The sequence below is a fragment of the Enhydra lutris genome, unplaced genomic scaffold (genome assembly GCF_002288905.1).
Source record: "Enhydra lutris kenyoni isolate GAN:26980312 unplaced genomic scaffold, ASM228890v2 scaffoldscaffold82, whole genome shotgun sequence".
In the NCBI taxonomy this organism is placed as follows: domain Eukaryota; kingdom Metazoa; phylum Chordata; class Mammalia; order Carnivora; family Mustelidae; genus Enhydra; species Enhydra lutris.
The window spans coordinates 1,896,533-1,915,817 of NW_019154166.1; the positions used below are offsets into that span (position 1 = coordinate 1,896,533).

Sequence of the window (19,285 nt, forward strand, 5' to 3'; positions counted from 1 at the left end):
TGCTCTACCGCGTGAGCCAGGGGGAGGCCCCTTGATATGTTGTTATTAACTAAAGTCTGTGGTTTGCTTCATGGGTCACTGTGAGAGAGAGCACAGCAGAGGAAGCGGCAGAGGGAGAAGCAGGTTCCTGGCTGAGTGGGGAGCCCCATGCGGGACTCAATCCCAGGACCCCAAGATCATGACCTGAGCTGAAGGCAGATGCTTTACCAACTTAGCCCCCCCGGCGCCCCAATCCTGTGGGTTTTGACTCACGTGTAATGACATGTATCCATTAGTAGAGTATCCTATAGGATAGTTTCACTCCCTAAAAATTCCCCGAGTGCCGCATACTCATCCCTCCCTTCCTCGCTGGAACCCCCTGGACCCACTCGTCTGTCTCCTGAGTTTCGCCTTTTCCAGAATGTCATAGTGTGGTTATCCTAGAGAACATAGTGTCTCTGGGGGTCTGGGATGCTTACAGCTCCCCCTCCGATCCGTCTGGACCCCTTCCCTCTATTTTTCCTTTCTTCAAAATCCCCAGTCCGGCTGCAGAGAGCTGGGGGCGGGGCAGGGGGCGGGGCAGGGGGCGGGGCGGACCCCTAGGCCGTGATGTTCCGCCTCATCTCGCACACCCAGCGCTGCACCTGCTTGCAGAAGTTGTCGTTCCAGCGACCGTTGGCCCGGAGTTCCGCGCAGTCTTCGCCTCCACCCACCTCGTGCCCCTGCCAGTCATCGGGCTGAGTGGCCGCCCAGTTCCTAGGAAGGCAGGACGGAGCTCAAGCTCCCAGCCCTACCCCTGCCACCCCCACCCCCACCTCAGAAAAGCACAGCGGAGGAGGAGGGGTTCAGGGAGCAGAGGCAGCAGCCTAGGAGGGAGAGGTTCGGGGAGCCTGGTCGCGGGTGGGGGGGGGTGGCAGTGTCTTGGGGCGAAAGACCAGGGGGCTGGCCCCAGGCCAAACCAACAAGACAGAAGGAGGCCACTCACTTGTAGCTCTGCTCATAGTCGGTGCCATCCACCCATTTCCAGGAGCCGTCGCTGTCCGTGAGACCTATCCAGGCATCGAAGGGGTTCGTGTGTTGCATAATGAACTTCTGGAAAACAGGCAGGGAGGAAGGTTCTGGTACACTGAATGTCCATGCCTCCGCCTTGTCGAGCTCCCTCTGCCCCCGGCTGAGGAGTCCGCTCCCAGCACAACTATTCTTGCCTTTTCTCCTGGAACTGGAGCCACCGCTGAGTGGAACTTGGCGGGGCCACACCTCGTGCTAAGTGCTTTCGGAAGGTTGTCTTTTTCGGTCCTTCGAGAGCTCTCTACATTGGGTGCTCTGGCGATTTGCACTTCACGGGTGAGGTTAGGAAACTCGAGGCAGTTGGTCAAGCCCAGGAATCCCAGTACCGGGGTTCGTGACTGCTGTCCCCTGACCTGGCGCCCCACTTCATTCCCAGCACAGAGCTGCTACCCCGGACTCCCATCTTCTGGCATCTTCTGCCCACGACCTCGGACTCTCGGAATCCTGACTCTGGCCCCTGCTGCCCTCACGGACTCCAGAACCCATTGTGGATCTCAGCTTCGCTCACCTCTCGAGGGCAGGTGCCCCTGGTCTGGCTTCTCTGGGTAGCTGTGCTCTCTGGAGTTTTGCTGGGCAGGGGCTTCTAAGCTTGGACCCACTGCCCAAGGCCCCATTATGACTTGGCTACATTGGGGTCCACAGTCTGCTGGCAATGTGTGAGGGCAGGGCAGGGGGGAGGAGGTGGTGTCTGAGACAGTCCCCTGGGACTCACACACACACACCCCCAAGGACAACAGACCCCCACGTGGCTTTCTCTTACAGAAGGGACTGACGTCCCAGGGTTTGGGAGGGTAGCATTGGGAGGGTATAGAGGAAACACAGGCTTGGCTTGGCTAACATACACGCCAAGCCCTTCCCTTGATGTGCAGGGTCTACAGTCCCATTTGGGGGGAAGTTTCCCAATTCCATTCACTTCCTAGAGATCCGATCATGATCGCGGACAACCTCACTGGAGCACAGGTGTGGCAGCACCCTCGAATTCTAGAATCCTGCCAACGAGACAGTGTCCTGTGCCTGAGGAGCGACCCTCAGAGGCTGGCGGGCCTGCCTCACAAATTCAGAGGACTCAACAGAGCTGGAGGGAAAGTGCCGGAGACCAGATATTCTATTTGCTGCCACCTGTTGCCCCTGCCCCCTCTTCCTGTCACCTGTGCAGCTGATGAGCTGAACGGAGTACAAATCACCAAATTTCCGGGGGCTATCCAGCCCTCTGTGGTGAAGACGGAGGGGAGGGATCAATAGTGCCAGGTGATCGGAGAAGATGGCCCAGGAGAATTCATCTTCCCTATTCCTGGGTAAGTAACAGGCAAGAAAGAATTGTGCCCATTTATAAAATGGTGGCATGGGAATTTAAATTTATGAATTTAAATTAAAGAATTTAAATAAATTCTTAAAAAAATAAAATAAATAGGGGCACCTGGGTGGCTCAGTGAGTTGAAGCTGCTGCCTTGGGCTCAGGTCATGATCCCAGGGTTCTAGGATCGAGCCCCGCATCGGGCTCTCTGCTCAGCAGGGATCCTGCTTCCTCCTCTCTCTCTGCCTGACTCTCTGCCTACTGGTGATCTCTCTCTGTGTGTCAAATAAATAAATAAAATCTTTTTAAAAATAAATAAAATAAAATAAATAAAATTGTATTTGAGAATTTAGAAAACCTACATTTACGAATTTAGAGGCTGCTCCTGGCCCTGGAGGGAAACCGCAGAGAGAAGGCGCAACACGGAGATATATCTGGGCAAGGCTAATGAGATTCAGAGACAGAAAAGGCTCCAACTACTCCGGCAAAACGCTTGCAGAATCTCAGAGAAGAGAAGGAGGCACAATAAACTTCAAAGTTGCTAAGAGACTAGATCTTCATTGCTTTCTGCACTAAAAAAGTGAGAGTTCTGAGATGGGCTAAGGGTGTTAGCGGATGGTGCTGGAGTGATTCTGTTGCAACATGAGTGTCAAACCAACACATTGTGCCCTCGAACTTCTGTGTTCTATGTCAGTCACATCTCCGTTTTTAAAAAAAGAACAAGGCAGGGCGCCTGGCTGGCTCAGTCACTAGAGCGAGCCACTCTTGATCTCAGGGTCATGAGTTCCAGCCCTAGACTGGGCCTGGAGCCGCCTTACCAACAAACAAAAAACAGGAGACCCGTGAAGAACACAGGAGGACCGGTTTCCTCGTCTTTCATACGGAAAGTTGTATGAACTCTTTGATTTTCGGAAGCCGATACATTTCAGCCCATCCTTTAAAATGATCGAAGTAATCACTAGTATGGCCCAAAACAAGCTACATCTAGTTCAACATACCGTAGGGGAGAAAACAAAAAGAACACATCTCACACAGCAAAGGCGAGAAAAGAGAAGAATATCGACAGGGGAAAAAAAAAGAGAGGCTGGAGATGAAACATGCCTGTTAAAAACGAATGCAAATGAGAGACACATCTATTAAAAGAGAAGAAGACGCTTCTTCGGTTTTTAAAAAAATCAGAAACCAAACGTATTCACAACCCGTAGAAGAAATCACGCACGCGCACGCGCGCACACACACACGGTTTCCTTGGTCCCCTCATATCTCCCTCCCTCGAAGGGGTAAGAGTGGCCGCCCCGGTGGGGCCGTGAGGGTTACGGGTTATTTTACAAAAGTGCCTGGCACAGAGCAAAGCCTCAGCCACTGTTACCATCACATCCTCCTTTTCTGAAAAATGTCCCCCCCTTATCCTAACAGCTTGGCTGTCCCCTATGAACTCTGGTGTTCAGGCTTGTGGCTGGTGGTGGCCATGGGCAGGGGAGACCTGGAACGCCTTGGAGGCACCCAGTAATCCGCAGCAGGTGTGTCCCTGGGAACCCTGCCCACTGCGTCCCTTGCTCTCAGGGACCACTCAGCCCACATCCAGCAGGAAGGGACTGAGCTCTCCACCCAAGCCCTTTGCCCTACAGCTCGTTGCTTCTGGAATTCTGTCCCCTCGCCTGCCTCGGGTCACCGGCTCACCTGGCTCCTGCCCCTTTGCCCCGAGCTCTTGGCCTTAACAATGTCCCCCGTGCTAGAATCATTGGCGGCTTCGCCATGAACTTCCTGGGGCTCTCCCAGGCCTCTGCCTCCCGGCTCTCCCTTTGGTTAGAGACCAGGAAGAAAGCAGGCCCACCTGCTCCTCCCGGGAGTTGATGACCACCAGGTGCGCACTCTCCAGCCGGCAGTACCGGTCGGCGTCGGCCCACGTCTTCCCGGAGCGGGAGAACCAGTAGCAGCTGCCCTCGTACTCCAGCCAGTTGACAGGGCAGCACTGCGTGCCTGGGCGTCGAGGGGGACAGGGAGGTGAGACACAGTGGCGGCGGGCGCAGGCCTGCTGTGGCGGGGGTCCCCTCCGTCCCTACCGTTGCTGCGCACGAAGGCCATCTGACAGGCGAGGATGCGGAGGTCCACGGGGAAGTGCTTCACGTGCAGCAGCAGGGCGGCGTGATCTAGGGCACCGCACGGGGGGCGGGATGCTGGCGCTGCGGGACCCACCAGCCGCGACCCCACCCCAGAGGGCGAGCCAGCCTCGGGCTGGGGACACGCGGGGTGCACACACAGTGGGGGGGGGGTCTCTGACCTGCTTTCAGATCCTTCTGCTGCTTCTCCAGCTTGGCCTCCAGAGAGTTCAGCTGCTGACCGGCGCTGCCCCCTGAGGAGGAGGAAGGCTCAGCCATTCTCCCCCCTCTGCCTCCTTCACTCCCCTGCATCCTGCCCACCCGAGCACCTGGGGAGGCCGCCGCTCCCTCCGCCCCCGGCTTCCCCACTCGCCCCCACCCCCACGGTGGCCTCTGCAGCAAGTCCCCGTGTTCTTGGTACAGAGCCTCGCTTCATTGCTTAGTGCAGTGCCCGCCTGGGAAACCGGCCCTCACCCGCCTCTCTGCCCGGCCCTCACCCCTTCGCCCCTGCCATGCCACAAGGGGTCACACTCCCGAAACGGAGGGTGGGCTTTCTCACCTCCTGGCTTTGCGGATTCTGTTCCCTTTACCTGGCACTAACCCCCATGGTTTTCACCCGCCTAGTCATCCTTCCGGCTCCGTCCTCCCAGTGGTCAGCGTCCCTGGAAGCCTCGCCCCCTTCTCAGGCTGGGTTCCCGACGGCCCGGGCAGCCCGCACAAGCCCCTCCTGCAGGCCCCACACGGGCGCCCAGCACGCAGCGTGGCAAACCCACGCGTGCGGATAAGCCGCAGCCGCTGCGGCACGGAAGCCCCACGCACCGTGGAAGAGGAGGGTGCTGATCTCTGACAGGACCCCATTGGAGAAGTGGGTGAAGTTTTCTTTTAGGACCCGCAGCTCCTCTTGCAGCTGTGCTCCTGGCCAGGAGGCAGGGAACAGGACAAAGCGAGGAGGGCTGCGTCTTGCCGGACAGCCCCAGCCTGTCCACGCCCGCCCCCCCAGCCCCATCACCGCCCCCAGCTGTCCCAGCGCTTCCCCTTTCTGCCCCTCTCTGAGCTCTGCGAGCTCTTGGACCCCCCCCCACTGTGCTCCCCCCCGCCCCCGCTGGCCCCTGCGACCCTCACTTTGGGACCCAATCACACAGACGGCCACCAGCAGCAGGACGTTGAAGCCGAGGACGAGCAGACTGAGTCGGAACGTGGAGCAGACGCGCTGCAGAAGGGCGGGGCTCTGAGGCCTCCCTACGGGGAAGGGGTGTCAGAAGAGGGGCCTGGGGTGTCAGGAATCCGGAGAGGGGACATATAGGAGCACCCAGGGGACCAGAAGTCTGCGGAAGCACAGCCCGCGCGGGCAGCAGGAAAGTAGACTGGGAGAGGTGCTACTTGTGGCAGAGTCCCGGTGCTTTGACCCCAGGGGTCAGGCATCGCACACACATGCATTTGCACACTTGCTGCCCCCATGAACACACACAGACATGCACACACATCAACACAGGTGTGCGCAACACAAAGTTCATGGCCCACAATACTCACATCATCTGTGTGCAAAGCCCGCAACCGCACCTGGGGGCCCCGGAGGCCAGCACCGTGTTCTTCTTGCGGTCCATGCCAGGGCCCCTCAGACATGTCCCAAAGCACAACACACCCCTCATCCCTTTTGTGCGGCTCACTCCACCGCGGCTGCGCATGGCTCCCCAGGATCCGCGCTCCCAGCCCCGCCCTGTCTCCCCTCACTTCCCTCTGCCCTGGGGCCCCCAGAACCCCCAGCTGCATGGCCAGCTCTCGCCTCTAGCCTCAGCCTCCTCACAGAAGCCTCTCCCTGCCCTTGGCCACTGGAACCCCAACCCCCCCACACACGTGCACATGCTTCTCTCATTTCACTGTCATGCTCAGTGCTGTGCACACACTCACTGAGGCACACTCGTGGCCCCCAAAACGGCTTCTGCCACCTTCGCTTTGGGACCCGATCACACAGCTGGACCCCACGTTGACTCAGAGAGACCATGTCTCTGATGTGCACTGCCCGCTCCCCTCTCTGCGCACAGCCTCCCCTGTGCACACCCTTCCCTTCACACCCTCTCCTCCCCGGGCATCTCTCCATGCAGAAGCCCTGCCTGACCACGGTCTTCCCCACCCAGCCAGGGCCCCATGGCTGAGTCCCGACCGTTCTCTCAGCTGTGTCCCGCTGCCGCTGCCCTGCTTCCCAACCTGACCTATGATCTATAAACCCCCATTCCGGGCCACCTGCACCTCCACTCTGAAGCCAGACCTCCTGTGGTTGAGTCGAGCCATGCCACCAACTGGCTCTGAGATCATGGGCAAGTCACTCAACCGTTTGGTGCCTCAAATTTTCTCATGTCCACTTCTAGTATCTAAAATAGCCAGACTCAGGGCACCTGGCTGGCTCAGTGGGTTAAAGCCTCTGCTTTCAGCTCAGGTCATGATCCCAGGATCCTGGGATCGAGTCCCACATCGGGCTCTCTGCTGGGCAGGGAGCCTGCTTCCTCCTCTCTCTCTGCCTGCCGCTCTGCCTCCTTGTGATCTCTGTCTGTCAAATAAATAAATAAAATCTTTTTAAAAAATAAAATAAATAAATAATAAAAAAGCCAGACTCACAGACAGGGTCTAGGAAAACAGGAGCCGTTGTTCAATGGGTATGAAGTTTTGGTTATGCAAGACGCGGTAGGTCCAGACATCTGCCGTTCCATCCTTACACCCGCATTGTCTCTAACAAGGTGCCATGGCACATGGAGACGCTGGTGAAGGTGGCAGGACTCATGCTGGGTATTCTTACCACAGCTTTTCAAAACGGGGGTAAAAGAGTAGCGACCTGATTGGACTGTCCAGAGAACAAAATGAGGTCACACATAAAAAGCGCCGGCCGGGCAAGTTGGAAGGTAGAAGGGTCTGCCAGACATGGAAACATGGAGGCTAGATCACCCTCTCCGCCAGCAACAACTGAGACCAAAACAAAAGCAAAAACAAAAACAAAACAAAACAAAAAAACAAGAACAACAAAAACCCCAGACAACTACGAGAAGCCATCTTTTTCAAGACACCTGAACCGCAGGCAACAAAGGGCATGGATCCCTGAGAGATGGGGGACAACCGGATAAGCCCGATGGTCCCCCGGCCACTGCTAGGGGAGTTTCCAGCCAGGCAGCGGGGAGGGAAATCCAAGCAGAGCCCAGCAGACTCCCCGAGCTGAGGAAATGGAACTGAGAGTAAGGGGAGACCATGGTGGCAGAGGTCATGGGACAGGGTGTCAGAGAGGAGAGAGCTGCCCATAGAATCGTGGAGGTCTGCAGAGGGTTCCCCCCATCCCAAGAAACCGCTGAGTACTGACCAACATGTCAGGAAAATTATCCCAGGCAGGACAAAACCAAACCAGAAGGGCTGGGGAACAGAGCCTCGCACTCATACATGTCGGGGAACGGTGCTACGGGGGAGCTTCGGGCCGCCTAACAAATCATAAAAACAGGGGCGCCTGTTTCACTCAGTCAGAAGAGCGTGAAGCTCTTGATCTCGGGGTTATGAGTTCAAGCCCCAATTTGGGTGTAGAGATTACTTAAAAAGTTAAATAAACTTAAAAAAAAAAGTAACAGCTTTTCTTAAAAAAAAAAAAAGTCACAAAAGCAAAACAAAAAGGATCAACCTGATTCCATGTTGCTTGACGGCACCCCAGAACAAAGCTGGAGAATATCTAGAGGGATACAAACATATCTAGCACACAGAGCGGTAAAATTCACAATGTCTAACCCACAGTCGAAGATTACCATGCATGCAGAGACAGGAAAACCCAACTTCATACTGGGAAGGTTAATAAATGTATCAAAACAGACCCAGAATGGACACAAGTGTGAGAATTAGCAGACATGGGACTTTACAACAGACATCGTAACTGTATGTTGTTCAGAAACATATGTACAAGTCAAGGAAGATATTGAAAGTCCCAGGTTGAACTTCTAGGCTTGAAAACTACAATGTCTGAAATGGAAAATACATGGGGTAGAATTAGTGGACGGTTAAACGTCAGTATAGACACAGCAATAGCAACTATCTAAAAAGAAACACTGAAAGAGAAAAAAATTTAAAAAAAAAAACAACAGAGGGAGCATCCGTGAACTCTGGGGACATGAATCCCAGCATAACTACATTTCTGGAAGGAGAAGGAGCAGGGTGGGGGGCAAAAAAAGGGGTTTTGAGGAAACAGTGGCTGAAACATTTCCATACTGGCGGAAAGCCCCGGGCTTCTGGAGTGCTGGGAGGAGCAGAAGCCTGTCTTGGAAAAGCAGGTGCCTCAGTCTCCTGCCTCGCGGCCATCGGGTCTTTTGGGGTGAGCTCCCCATCTCTGTGAAATCCAAAACCTCTTGACTCTGTCCAAGCCTCCTGCTTAAACCGTGAATCCTCTCGCCCTCAGAAGATCCGATAGTATCCAACATCATTCCGAGAGCTAACCACACACCTGGCATCACGTGGGCACTGAGGACACATAGGGAGTGACTCATGTGGCCCCTGGCCACCCCCAGCTCACTCCTTGGGAAAAGAAAAGCTGTGGGTGGGAACGCCTGTCCCCCCTGCTGCCCTCGCCCTAATCAGCGCCCACCCGCCCCTACAGCAGTACCAACCCTCCTGCTGTGTGCCAGCCTCGGGCATGAGGGCCCCCTTCCCAACCCAGGGTAACCAACCCCCCACCCTGAGCTCGGAGCCCCAACCCTCCGGTCTCCACGGAGCCTCACCCCATCACCAGACCCCCTCCCGGGCTCCCGGCTCCTGCCCCTCAGCCCAGATCTCTCTTGCCGGAAAACATTTCCTAGACACTTGGAGCCTTCCTTCGGGACTTGCTAGGGAAGGATCTAGGCAGGGCGCTTAGGGGAGTGGGGGTCTGCTGGGAACTTTCTGTGCCCTTCCCCGTCCACCAACCTTCCCACATACACACTGTCCTGCCTGCATGTGCTTTCCTCGCACACACAGGCATGCACACACACGGCACACACGTGCACACACACTGCTCAGGCTGGGAGGAAGGAGGACAGAGTCATCTCCAGCTTCCAGTGTGCCCTGACCCTCAGGGCGAACACCCTTCCCTCCTTCCCTTGGATCCCCGAGGGAGAGGAAGGTGAGGACAGGGGACCAGCAGAGGAGATGGGCCTCCTCCACCTAGAGAAGCCCGGTGCCTTGTCTCGGCTGAATGTGACCTCAGAGGGACAGCGAGCGATCCACAGCCAGACGGAGGGGAGCGAAGCCCCAGAAACGGACACTCACCTACGTAGAACTGGTCTCCTCTCCTGGGGTTGTGCGCACGCGGGCCCGGGCCCTCCCCTCCAGGAAGCTGCTGGTCATTGTCCCCGGTGTCCGGCTGCCGGATGGCCATGCCGCGCCCTGGGCTGGAGCTGGGTCGGACTGACGCTCTCTTGGGGCAGGGGCTGAGCTCGGGGCTGAGGCCTGTGCTAAGAGGCTGCTTCGGGCAGAGGCCGATGATGGGGCTGGAGGCGAGCGGGCCAAGGCCACCACCAGGGCTGGGTCAAAAGGGGGAGGTCAGTTTGGGGTGGAAATACAGCTGGGACCAGTCCCTTCTCAGGAGACTGCTCAGGCCTTGACGTGGCCAGGAGCCTCCCTTCCATACTCTCACGGACCGAACCAACCCCTCCTCCATCCAGCCCCCGCCGTCCCCGAACTAGGGTCTCCTCGTTACCCGATATCCCCAGCCCCACCGGCTGCCCAGCAGGGGTTACCTGTAAGAGGTGTGGAGGACTAACTCCCGGGTCCCTCGGGTGGCCCAGGCCCCAGGGCGAGGAGGGGCTAGGGCGAGAAGTGGAGCAGGTGGCACCAGGAGGGGCCGTCCCCGTGAGGTCCCTGAGCCCGTGTGTCCTGGTGTCCGAGTGGTTCTAACCTGGCGTCTCCTGCCCCCAGGACTTTGGACAGTAAACAGGAGTGGAAACGGGGTTGGAACTCGGGCAAAGCATGGCGGGGGCGGGGGACACGATGGTCTCTGTTCTTCCCAGAGAAAGGGGTCTCCTGGCCTGCCCCGGCCACCCCCGCGTGCCGGCCACCTCGCTCCTCACCGCACAGTTCGGAGGGGTCCAGGCCAGGAGGGGCTGGGATGCAGGTCACCTGTCCCCCTGCCCCCTCCCCGCTCTCCCTCTCTGCCCCCGGATTTCCCATTGTTGCTGGTGTCTCCAGATGTCCCCAGCAGGGATCCGAGGGGCCGGTTCTCTGCTCTTGCCCAACGTGCGTGCAGGGTCTGCAGCCAGCCTCCCCAGCTCTGGGCAGGGTCACCTCGCTCTCCCGGGAATAAAGCTCCTCAAGGGCCCGCAGCTTGGGGGGAGGAGGCGGGAGGCATCCCTCCCTGGGCCTAGGGATCCGACCTCACCAAGCCCCTTCCGTGGCCCTGGCAACATGAACCTTCTGACCCTCGCCCAACGGCTGCTGGCCAAGGGCAGAGTTTCTCCTGTTCAACAAAGCCTTCGTGCTGAAAAGGGAATGAGAGGCCTGTGTGTTCTGGTGGTAACTTTCTGACACACACAGTAACCCTCCGTGAGGGACACAGACACACGCACTTGTGTGTTTTACTTTCTTCTGAATCCCGGGCTCCTGGTGCACAGTGGGCACTCAACGAGTACTTACGAGTACTTACGGCAGGAATGAGGGAGAGAACGGAGTCTCACGTTATTGACAGGAGGGTTCCGTCCAGCAATGTTACCTTCGCTCCTTGCGTCCTAGTTCGTGACCAGCCGAAGCGAGTTTCCCAGTCCACTCATGGGCCACTACTCGAAGTCTGGAAAACACTGCTAGGAGGCCCCGGTCTTAGCGGGATGTGGTTTTTGTTCCAAAATCTATTTTTTTTTCTTTTAAGATTTTATTTATTTATTTGACAAACAGAGATCACAAGTAGGCAGAGAGGGAGGGGGGAAACGAGCTCCCTGCTGAGCAGAGAACCCGATGCGGGGCTCGATCCCAGGACCCCGGGATCATGACCTGAGCCAAAGGCAGAGGCTTAACCCACTGAGCCACTCAGGCGCCCCATGTTCCAAGATTTAGGTAAGAGCACACCAAGTGGATTTTCTGCTGCAGGCCAAGGTTGACTGACGGCCATGTGGGCATGGAGGGTTCCTCACTGGCCACACACTTCAATGGAACTGATTCTGAGTTGCGGGGTTCGATCCCCGTACCCCCTCCTGGGGAGAGAGGGCAAGGACTATGAGAGACATCCTCTGCCTCCTTCTCTTTCTCCCTGTTTGAAAGTCAGCATCTTAATTTACCAAAAGTCAGAGTAAACTTTCTGAAGGTTTCATATGGTCTTGTCATTTTTTTGGTTGGCTTTTTCTGATTTGGGTTATGGAATCCTGTTTTATTACTCCTGAGTTCATGATACGCCATATTCTCCCATCTCCTGTCCTACTTTCCTTCCTCCATCCAGTTTCCCAAACCAATTCTACTCTCCACAGGCAGCCAAAATGGCGCACTTGCTTATGTGACGGTGTCGAAGAGGGTGGCCATCAGCTTCCGCCCCCGCTGTACTTGCAAGTCCCACCACCCATCCATAGCTAGAGTCTGTTTTCCCTCCCCTTGCATCTGAGCTAACAGCATGACTTGCCGTGGCCAGTAGAAAGTGCTAGAAGGGACACTCTGCCGGTTCTGGGCCCAGCCTTCAGAGACCCAGAAGGTCCAGCTTTCAGTCTTGGACACCAGTCACAGGCTTTAAGGAAGTCCCGCTCTCCTGCTAGACAGAGACAGAGAGACAGAGAGAGACCACACAGAGGAGCCCTGAGGCCCGGGGGCTTCTGGGAGCTCCCAGCCCAGCCCCGCCAACCGCTGAGTGCCCCCAAGCATGTAACCCCAGGCCAATACAACGTGGCCACCAGGCCTCGCTCTGCCCAAATTTCTGGCCTCCGAGAATCTTAAGAAATGATGCATAGTCCTTTATTTTAAGCCACTGACGTTGGGGCTGGTGTGTTATATATCCGTAGGTAACACAAAGTGTTTCTATGTCTCAGTAAGAATCATTCTAAAACATGGGGTGGCTTTTGTGTGTCTCTGCTCTAGACGTAATCGGACCTCCCATAAACCTTTTGTTCCTAACCTTCTTCACCTAGCAACAAATGTCTAAGATCTGTCCATGTTGCTATTTGTACATCTGGCTTGTTGCCAGGAACCCATGCGTGGTAGGCGCTGGCACGGATCCATCATGGTTTATTTCCACAATGCCCCAGCCGTAAACCCTAAGATGTTGCCAACCCCTGGCCACCACGATTAACACCGCAGTGAAGGTTCTCATGATGCTCCCATGAAGACCTACACGAGAAGTTCTCCTGGAACCATATCCAAGAATGAAATTGCTGGGTCCCAGACAATTCCTCCGCCTCGTTCCAAGCACAGGCACATTTTTGCATTTATGAGATCGTATCCACAGTATTATTTTTTTTTGTAGTAGTAGTAGTCTTTGCTCCCTTTCTTTCTTTGCTTGCCGGGTCCTCTGCCTCCCTTACACATCCCCTCAGAGCATCGTCCATCCCTGCTCCTTCTATGAGAATATTAATAAGCCAGAAGTTATCTTTCTGTCTTCTCTCTGCTATAAAAGCTTCATCATGTTCCTGGGCGGCTCTGGAGGAGACCTTCCCTGCAAAGTACACCCAGGGTCAAGTTAATGAATCACAACTTCTCAGCTGCTGCCAGTCTTCTGCTGTCCTCCTGCTTTCTTATTCCACATTTCTAGAGAAGAGGGGGCTTGGACACTTCCTCATCTTTGCGCTAATCACTTGGGTTTCCCCTTGTGTGTGTCACTTTCTCATACCTATTTTCCTCTTGGGTTCCTCTTGAACCCACATCGTGGATTAACCAGAATTTCCGGTACCTTCTATTCCAGATACTTGTTCAGAGAGCAAGAAAGATCTTTCGAAAATTAAAAAAAATAATAATAATATTGCTACTAACTAAAAAGTTAGTAGGAGCTTTGGAAGATACATTTTCAGAAAGTTCCAGAAAAAGAGAGGGAGAGAGAGGGAGCGAGAAAGACCGAAAGGACGGAGACAAAAAGAAAAAATGAGGAAACAGCTAAACTGGGAGACTTTTTTCCTTGGCTTCATGCTTCTGTGGTTATTTCTCAGCAGGGAAAGTCTCTGCGTCTCCCCCAGCCCCTCACTCCCACACCAGGGAGAAAGCCTGCTTTGGGGAGCTGCTTTCCACCCACCGTGTAATCTGCCCTCTGCCCAGGGCGGCGGGGGTGGGGGCACCTGGCCACAGGGCCGACGGCGTTGCGTAGTTCTTGGATGAAATCTTAAATAGTCCTTTTGATTTAAGGTTTGCTTTGTTTTATTGGTTCGTTGGTTTTGATTTTAGGTTTTAAGCCAAATCTACCTTTCACTGCTGATCAGCAATAAAGCCAACACTCTACGCTGGTTTCAAGCTTCGCAGGAGAACAGGCTCTTCTGTCATTAGCCCCGTAGGACCTCCACAGGTAACATAAAGGACCAGCGTGGGGAGCCAACCTCCCCCTCATGGGAGTTCTAGTAGGAAAAGCAGGAAGTCGAAGCAGGAAAGTTACCAAAGAAATAATGCAAGAAAGTTCATTAGAATTAAAATGTTAAATTAAATGTTTTTTTAAATTTTTTAATTAACATTAAAAATGTTAATCAAAATTAAAATGCTCCAAATTCAGATAAGCTAGAATGGCTCAGCTTTCCACTGAAGAATGACCCAGCACGCACCGTCGTGAAATTTCAGAATCCCGGGGACGGGGAGAAGGTTCCGGAAGCTGCTGGAGAGGGAGAAAAGTCAGCTACAAAGAAACAAGGATGAGCACGGATCGCGCTCATCAGCTGTTACATTCAACCCGGGGGGACGCCACTGCAGTGGTGCACGCGCTCCAGCTTCCGGTGGAAATTGCCTTCTCCAAGAACGGCAGAGTCAAATGACCATCGTGGTCAGAGAGTAGAATCAGCCACTTCCAGACCTGTCTATGCCAGAGCATTTACCTCCTACCGCCCCCGTGTTGGGAAATGCCGTGGAAAGTGAGGGAAGAATCCAAAACCAAGACATGCAGAGCATCTCCATTTCAGACTTTTCCATTATTCTCAGATAAAGTCTTCCACAACTCTTTCTGACTGTCTGCCTACGGGTGAACACAGACCAGTGAAATTCAAGGGTCTGTCCTTGAACATGCAAGTCGTCCTGAGGAACATGGGGTCAGCGGTGACCAAGTCTGTCAAGCACTGAGCAGGTTCCTGGCAGGGCTGGGTCTGAAATGAATGAATGAAAGGAATGAAAGGTAAAGGAATCCATCTTCACCCCAGCAGTCAAGTGAAAGAAGGTCTTCTCAACCCTTCCATTGTGCAGAATTCCATCTGCTCAAATCTGGCCACGTAAAATGTGCACTGGATTACATGAGATCCAGGGCATGGGAGCTGGGACTCAAATCCCACTTTAGCAGCTAGAGCAGGGGCTCAGAACTTCTCCCTGCGGCTCCAGGCCCCTTCTCCCAGCCTCAGAGCTCCGACCAGTAAGAAGCCTCCACCCCGGGTGACATGGCACGGTGAGGCTCTCCTCCAGGGAAATACATTGGAAACCCAGGAAGATTTGAAACTCAGGCATAAATGACAAAGTAAACCAAACACATGCTATTAACGGTTCTGTGTTAAATGTGAGAACGGTCTGCATTTGGTGTTTTAGTGTGTGAGGGAATTTTGTACGCCAAAGAATTTGAAGTGAACCTTGGGATATCAGATAAAATCTAAAATCAAATACTTGAGTTTAGACTTGTGGCTTCAGTCGGAAGGTATAAAATAATCTGATGGTCTCTGTCACAGTCTTGGAATTGTTTAAGAGACCTGGAGACTCATTATGAATATTTAATAATTTAACGTATTGGCTTAAGTCATGTTTACTGGGTCAGGCACTTTTAAATACAATACATGAAGTTTAAAATATTTAAATTATTTAATGTATTTAAATAAAATACATCGAGTGTTTAAAATGTTTCTGAGGGGGCACCTGGGTGGCTCAGTGGGTTAGGCGTCTGCCTTTGGCTCATTCGGCTGAGGTCATTATCCCAGGGTCCTGAGATCGAGTCCCACATTGGACTCCCTGCTCAGCACAGAGTCTGCTTCTCCCTCTGCCTGCTGCACTCTTATGCACACTCGAGCTCTCTCTCTCTCTCTGACACATTAATAAATAAAATCTTAAAAAAAAAAATTCACCTTGAGGGGCACTCGGGTCGCTCAGTCGGCTGAGCGTCCAGCTCTTGGTTTCAGCTCCGGTCGTGATCTCAGGGTCATGAGATCGAGCCCCATGTCAGGCCCCGTGCTCATCACAGTCTGCTGCAGATTCTCTCCCTACCGCTGCTTGCGCTCGCTCGCTCTCTTCTCCTCTCTCTGTCAAATCAATCAATCAATTAATTAATTAATTAAATATTTTAAAAGCAATTCACGTCGACATTAGGGTGCACAAGCACGTGATGGGGGAGAACTAGGAGGAGGCAGTGACAGTGGGGAGAAGTGGACCGCAGGTAGGTCTCAGAGGAAGACCTTGACTGAGGGCCGAACAAGGGGACCTTGGGTGTGGCCAGAAAAGTGGGTAGGTTGGGTGAGGCATGGAGACAGAAAGGGCGTGGATTCATCAGCAGGGAAGAAGGAACAGGAAAAAGTCCAACCTGGGACACGGTGCAAGGTGCCTATTGGGCCCCGAGGTGTAGATGGGGTTCAGGGTGACTCACACTCACCCTGGTCCCCGAGAGCTCCTGCCAGGCCAGCCCCTCCCTGGACACTGGCCCTCTTGGCCCGGGCTGGGTCTCCTTCCCAGGCCCCTGCATTTCCGGGGGTGAGGGCACTGCAACAGGGAGTTCAGATAGGAATCCACCCCTACAACCTCCAAAAGAGCCCCTCCATGCCAGAAACCCCCAGCGGTTTGGACTGTCCCCCGGGGATCAGGACACCCATGCCTGACTCACCACCTCCACCTGAGGACGGGGAGAGGGGGTGAGCATTGCTAAGGGGACACAGACGCTCTCACAAGGTCACAAGGGCACCAGGAACCGCAATGGTTGGAATTGCCCACCCCCTTGGGGTATTAAAGACGGATGACCATCCCTCGGGAACCTCCCTGGAGTCTTCAAACCACGGTGCTTTCTGTCTTCTCGACGTGGCCACAAGATCCCGTGGGCCAAATGCACTGAGAGGGTCCCGGTGATGATGTCGGATGCCCGAGGCGTGCAGCTCAGCACTCGTGCAGGGAGTACAGGAACAAATGGGGACAGGCCCGTCAGAGACACACACACTCCCTCACAATGAAGGAGGATGTTCAGGATGGGTTTTCTGGAGAAGCTGGTGGCTCAGCAGCTTGGCTGCCCTTGGGAACCCCCAGTCTGAAACCTCAGCCTCCCGGCTTTCCGCGGACGTCAGAGCCGAGCAGACTCTCGATCTCTTGCCACACCGTCTAGTGTCCATTGTCATGCATTTGTGTTTGTTTTAATATAAAAGTCACCGTAAATATGACTGAGTCAGATGGAGTCTCCAGGAGGAAAAGAATGCACCTAACGCATTACTACGTAATAACACAGTCGTAATAGCTCAATGTCTGTTGGGAGCTCATCATGCGCCAGGCCTCGGAGGATATCCTCTGCTCCCAGGACTTCAGTAGAGCCTAATAATGGCCTGGGGAGAAGGTCCTGCCATCATCCCCATTTCCCAGATGAGCAGACTGAGGTTTGGAGAAGTCGAACGACTTCCCTATAGTCACTCACAAGCCAGCGGCAGAGTCAGGGTGCAGTACGCGATGCCCTCGGCTTATGCACCCCTGGGGTGCGGGGCTGGGGCATGGGGTGCAGGAGTGCGTCTGTCCACCAGCGTCCCCATCCTTTGTTAGCTCGCTCCACCCTGCCCTGTGGGGAGTTGGGCAGAAATCGTGGGTGGAGAAGGGGAGGCAGAATTCCAGCCTGAGAGGCCCTGGGGAGACCACGCAAGCCACATCTCCCCCTCCCCGGCTCCCTCTTGTCCCGGGCACACACCCAACACGCTGTGTGGACGGGACCCCAGAGGACCCTTGAGATCCCAAACCAGAGACATAGGACCTTTGGCGGTTTTGCTCCGTGCTGGATTTCCACCACTTGGAGCGGCACCGGGTACCCAGGAGGCCTTCAAGAAATGTTAGTTGATCTAAGGACTTCGGTTAGAGGAGAAATTCTTGTGTGATCGTGGTAGAAGAGCCCCCGAGCTCCCCCACCCTGCCGGGGGCGCTGGAACGCGGCCGTCTGCTCCTCAGCATCTGCTAAATCCGGACACATGAGCCAGGAATGCCAGGCCAAGGGGTAAACCCAATGCACCCCCGTTCTCACCAGTCACATGTTCAGTGTCCATGGCAGCGCTCTTCCCGGCAGCCGGAAGCAAGAAAACCCCCCCACATGCCCTCGGGCAGCCCAGGGATAACTATCTGGGGTGTCTTCACACGGTGGGACACCGTGGGCAACACATTTGGGGGACTGTCACCCTGGGCAAAGAATGGGAGAAGCCAGAGTCAAGGAGCATGAACAGGAGGTTCCATTTACTCAGGGACAAAAAGGGGCAACACTAACCTATCCCGCTCGAAGTCCCAGATGGCAGCCCTGATTGAACAGGGCTCCGGGGGCTGGTAATGATCTTCCCAGATCGGGTTTCTTGTTGCACGCGTGTTCAGTTTGTGCAATTGGATATGCATGTGTGACATCATAGAGATATAATATTTATTTATTTATTTATTTATATTTTTTCCCCTGTTCCCGATTCCTGACACAGGGCTCCTGAAACCCTTGTAAACCCCCGAGTGGCCAGAACACAAGAAGCCTCGTTCGTCCTGTCGAGGTGACTCTGGGTGGGCTCCTGGCCGGCTCCCGGCTGGGGCTGACGCGCAGAAGGACAGACAGGACTGGAAGCTTGGAGTTTTCAGCCCTGACCCCCCGTTCCCCAGAGAGGGGAGAGGAGCCAGAAAACAGTTAAAATCGATCCTGCCCACGCGGGACGCCTCCATAAAACCACAATAGTCGGGGACTGGGGGCTTCTGGGCTGGGGAACACATCCACCGGGGTGGAGGGCAGGTGACACACCCCAGCTCCATGGGGACAGAAGCTCCCGTGCTCGGGACCCTGCCAGACCTCGCCCTGTGCACCTCCTCCTCCAGCTGCTCACCCGTGGCCTTCATCGCGTCCTTTAATAAGCCGGGAACTGTGAGCAAGGGTTTCCCTGAGTTCTGTGAGCCATGGTCACACACCAGCCGAACCCTGGCAGGGGGTGGTGGGAACCTCGGATCTCGAGCCCGGGGTCAGAGGTACGGGTGGTCCTGGGCTTGGGCTGGATCTGGAGGAAGGAACGGGTAGCCTCAAGGGACTGAGCCCCTGACCTGTAGGGTCTGATGCCACCTCCATGTAGACACCCAGCAGGTGTCACAGATTTGCTTGCTGTGGGGGGTGGGGGGGACAAGACATCTCCACCCACCTGGGGACCAGGAGTATCAGAAGAACTGGGGTTTCCCCTGCGTTTCTGTAAAACTTCTTTCCAACCCTGTTAGAGGCATCTCAGGTCCCTTGGTGGGGGGGGTGGGGCAGGACTCTCACCGGTGAAGAAACTGGGTCTCTCTTTCCTGGGGCTCTCAGCTCCCAAGACGTGGGATGACAGCGCCACCTCATGGTCACAGCCGCGGGAGGCTGCGAGAGGCTCCTGTGGGGACCCAGACTCTCCTGCTGCCCACCTACTCTTTAAGACCATGTCTCCCACCCAAGAAGGGAAGCCAGACTTCCTAAACAGTCCGTGGTCATTCTTAGAGCTACAAGGTTTCAATCATTGGCAACTTTTTCCCTCTGATCATTGTTTGTGTTTCTTCATTT

At 54.9% G+C, this 19,285-nt stretch overlaps 1 protein-coding gene across 1 annotated transcript; it reads right to left on the reverse strand.

Annotated features, from left to right (window-relative positions):
* Nucleotides 1–578: 578 nt before the first annotated feature.
* On the reverse strand, nt 579–9,811 carry LOC111161087 (asialoglycoprotein receptor 2). The gene is made up of 8 exons (XM_022524569.1): nt 9,703–9,811; nt 5,563–5,679; nt 5,260–5,355; nt 4,623–4,694; nt 4,405–4,491; nt 4,176–4,321; nt 965–1,071; nt 579–735 (listed from the first exon to the last, which is right to left on the reverse strand). The coding sequence occupies exons 1-8, from the start codon at nt 9,809–9,811 to the stop codon at nt 579–581; spliced, it is 891 nt and encodes a 296-aa protein (XP_022380277.1).
* Between the last annotated feature and the right edge of the window lie 9,474 nt (nt 9,812–19,285).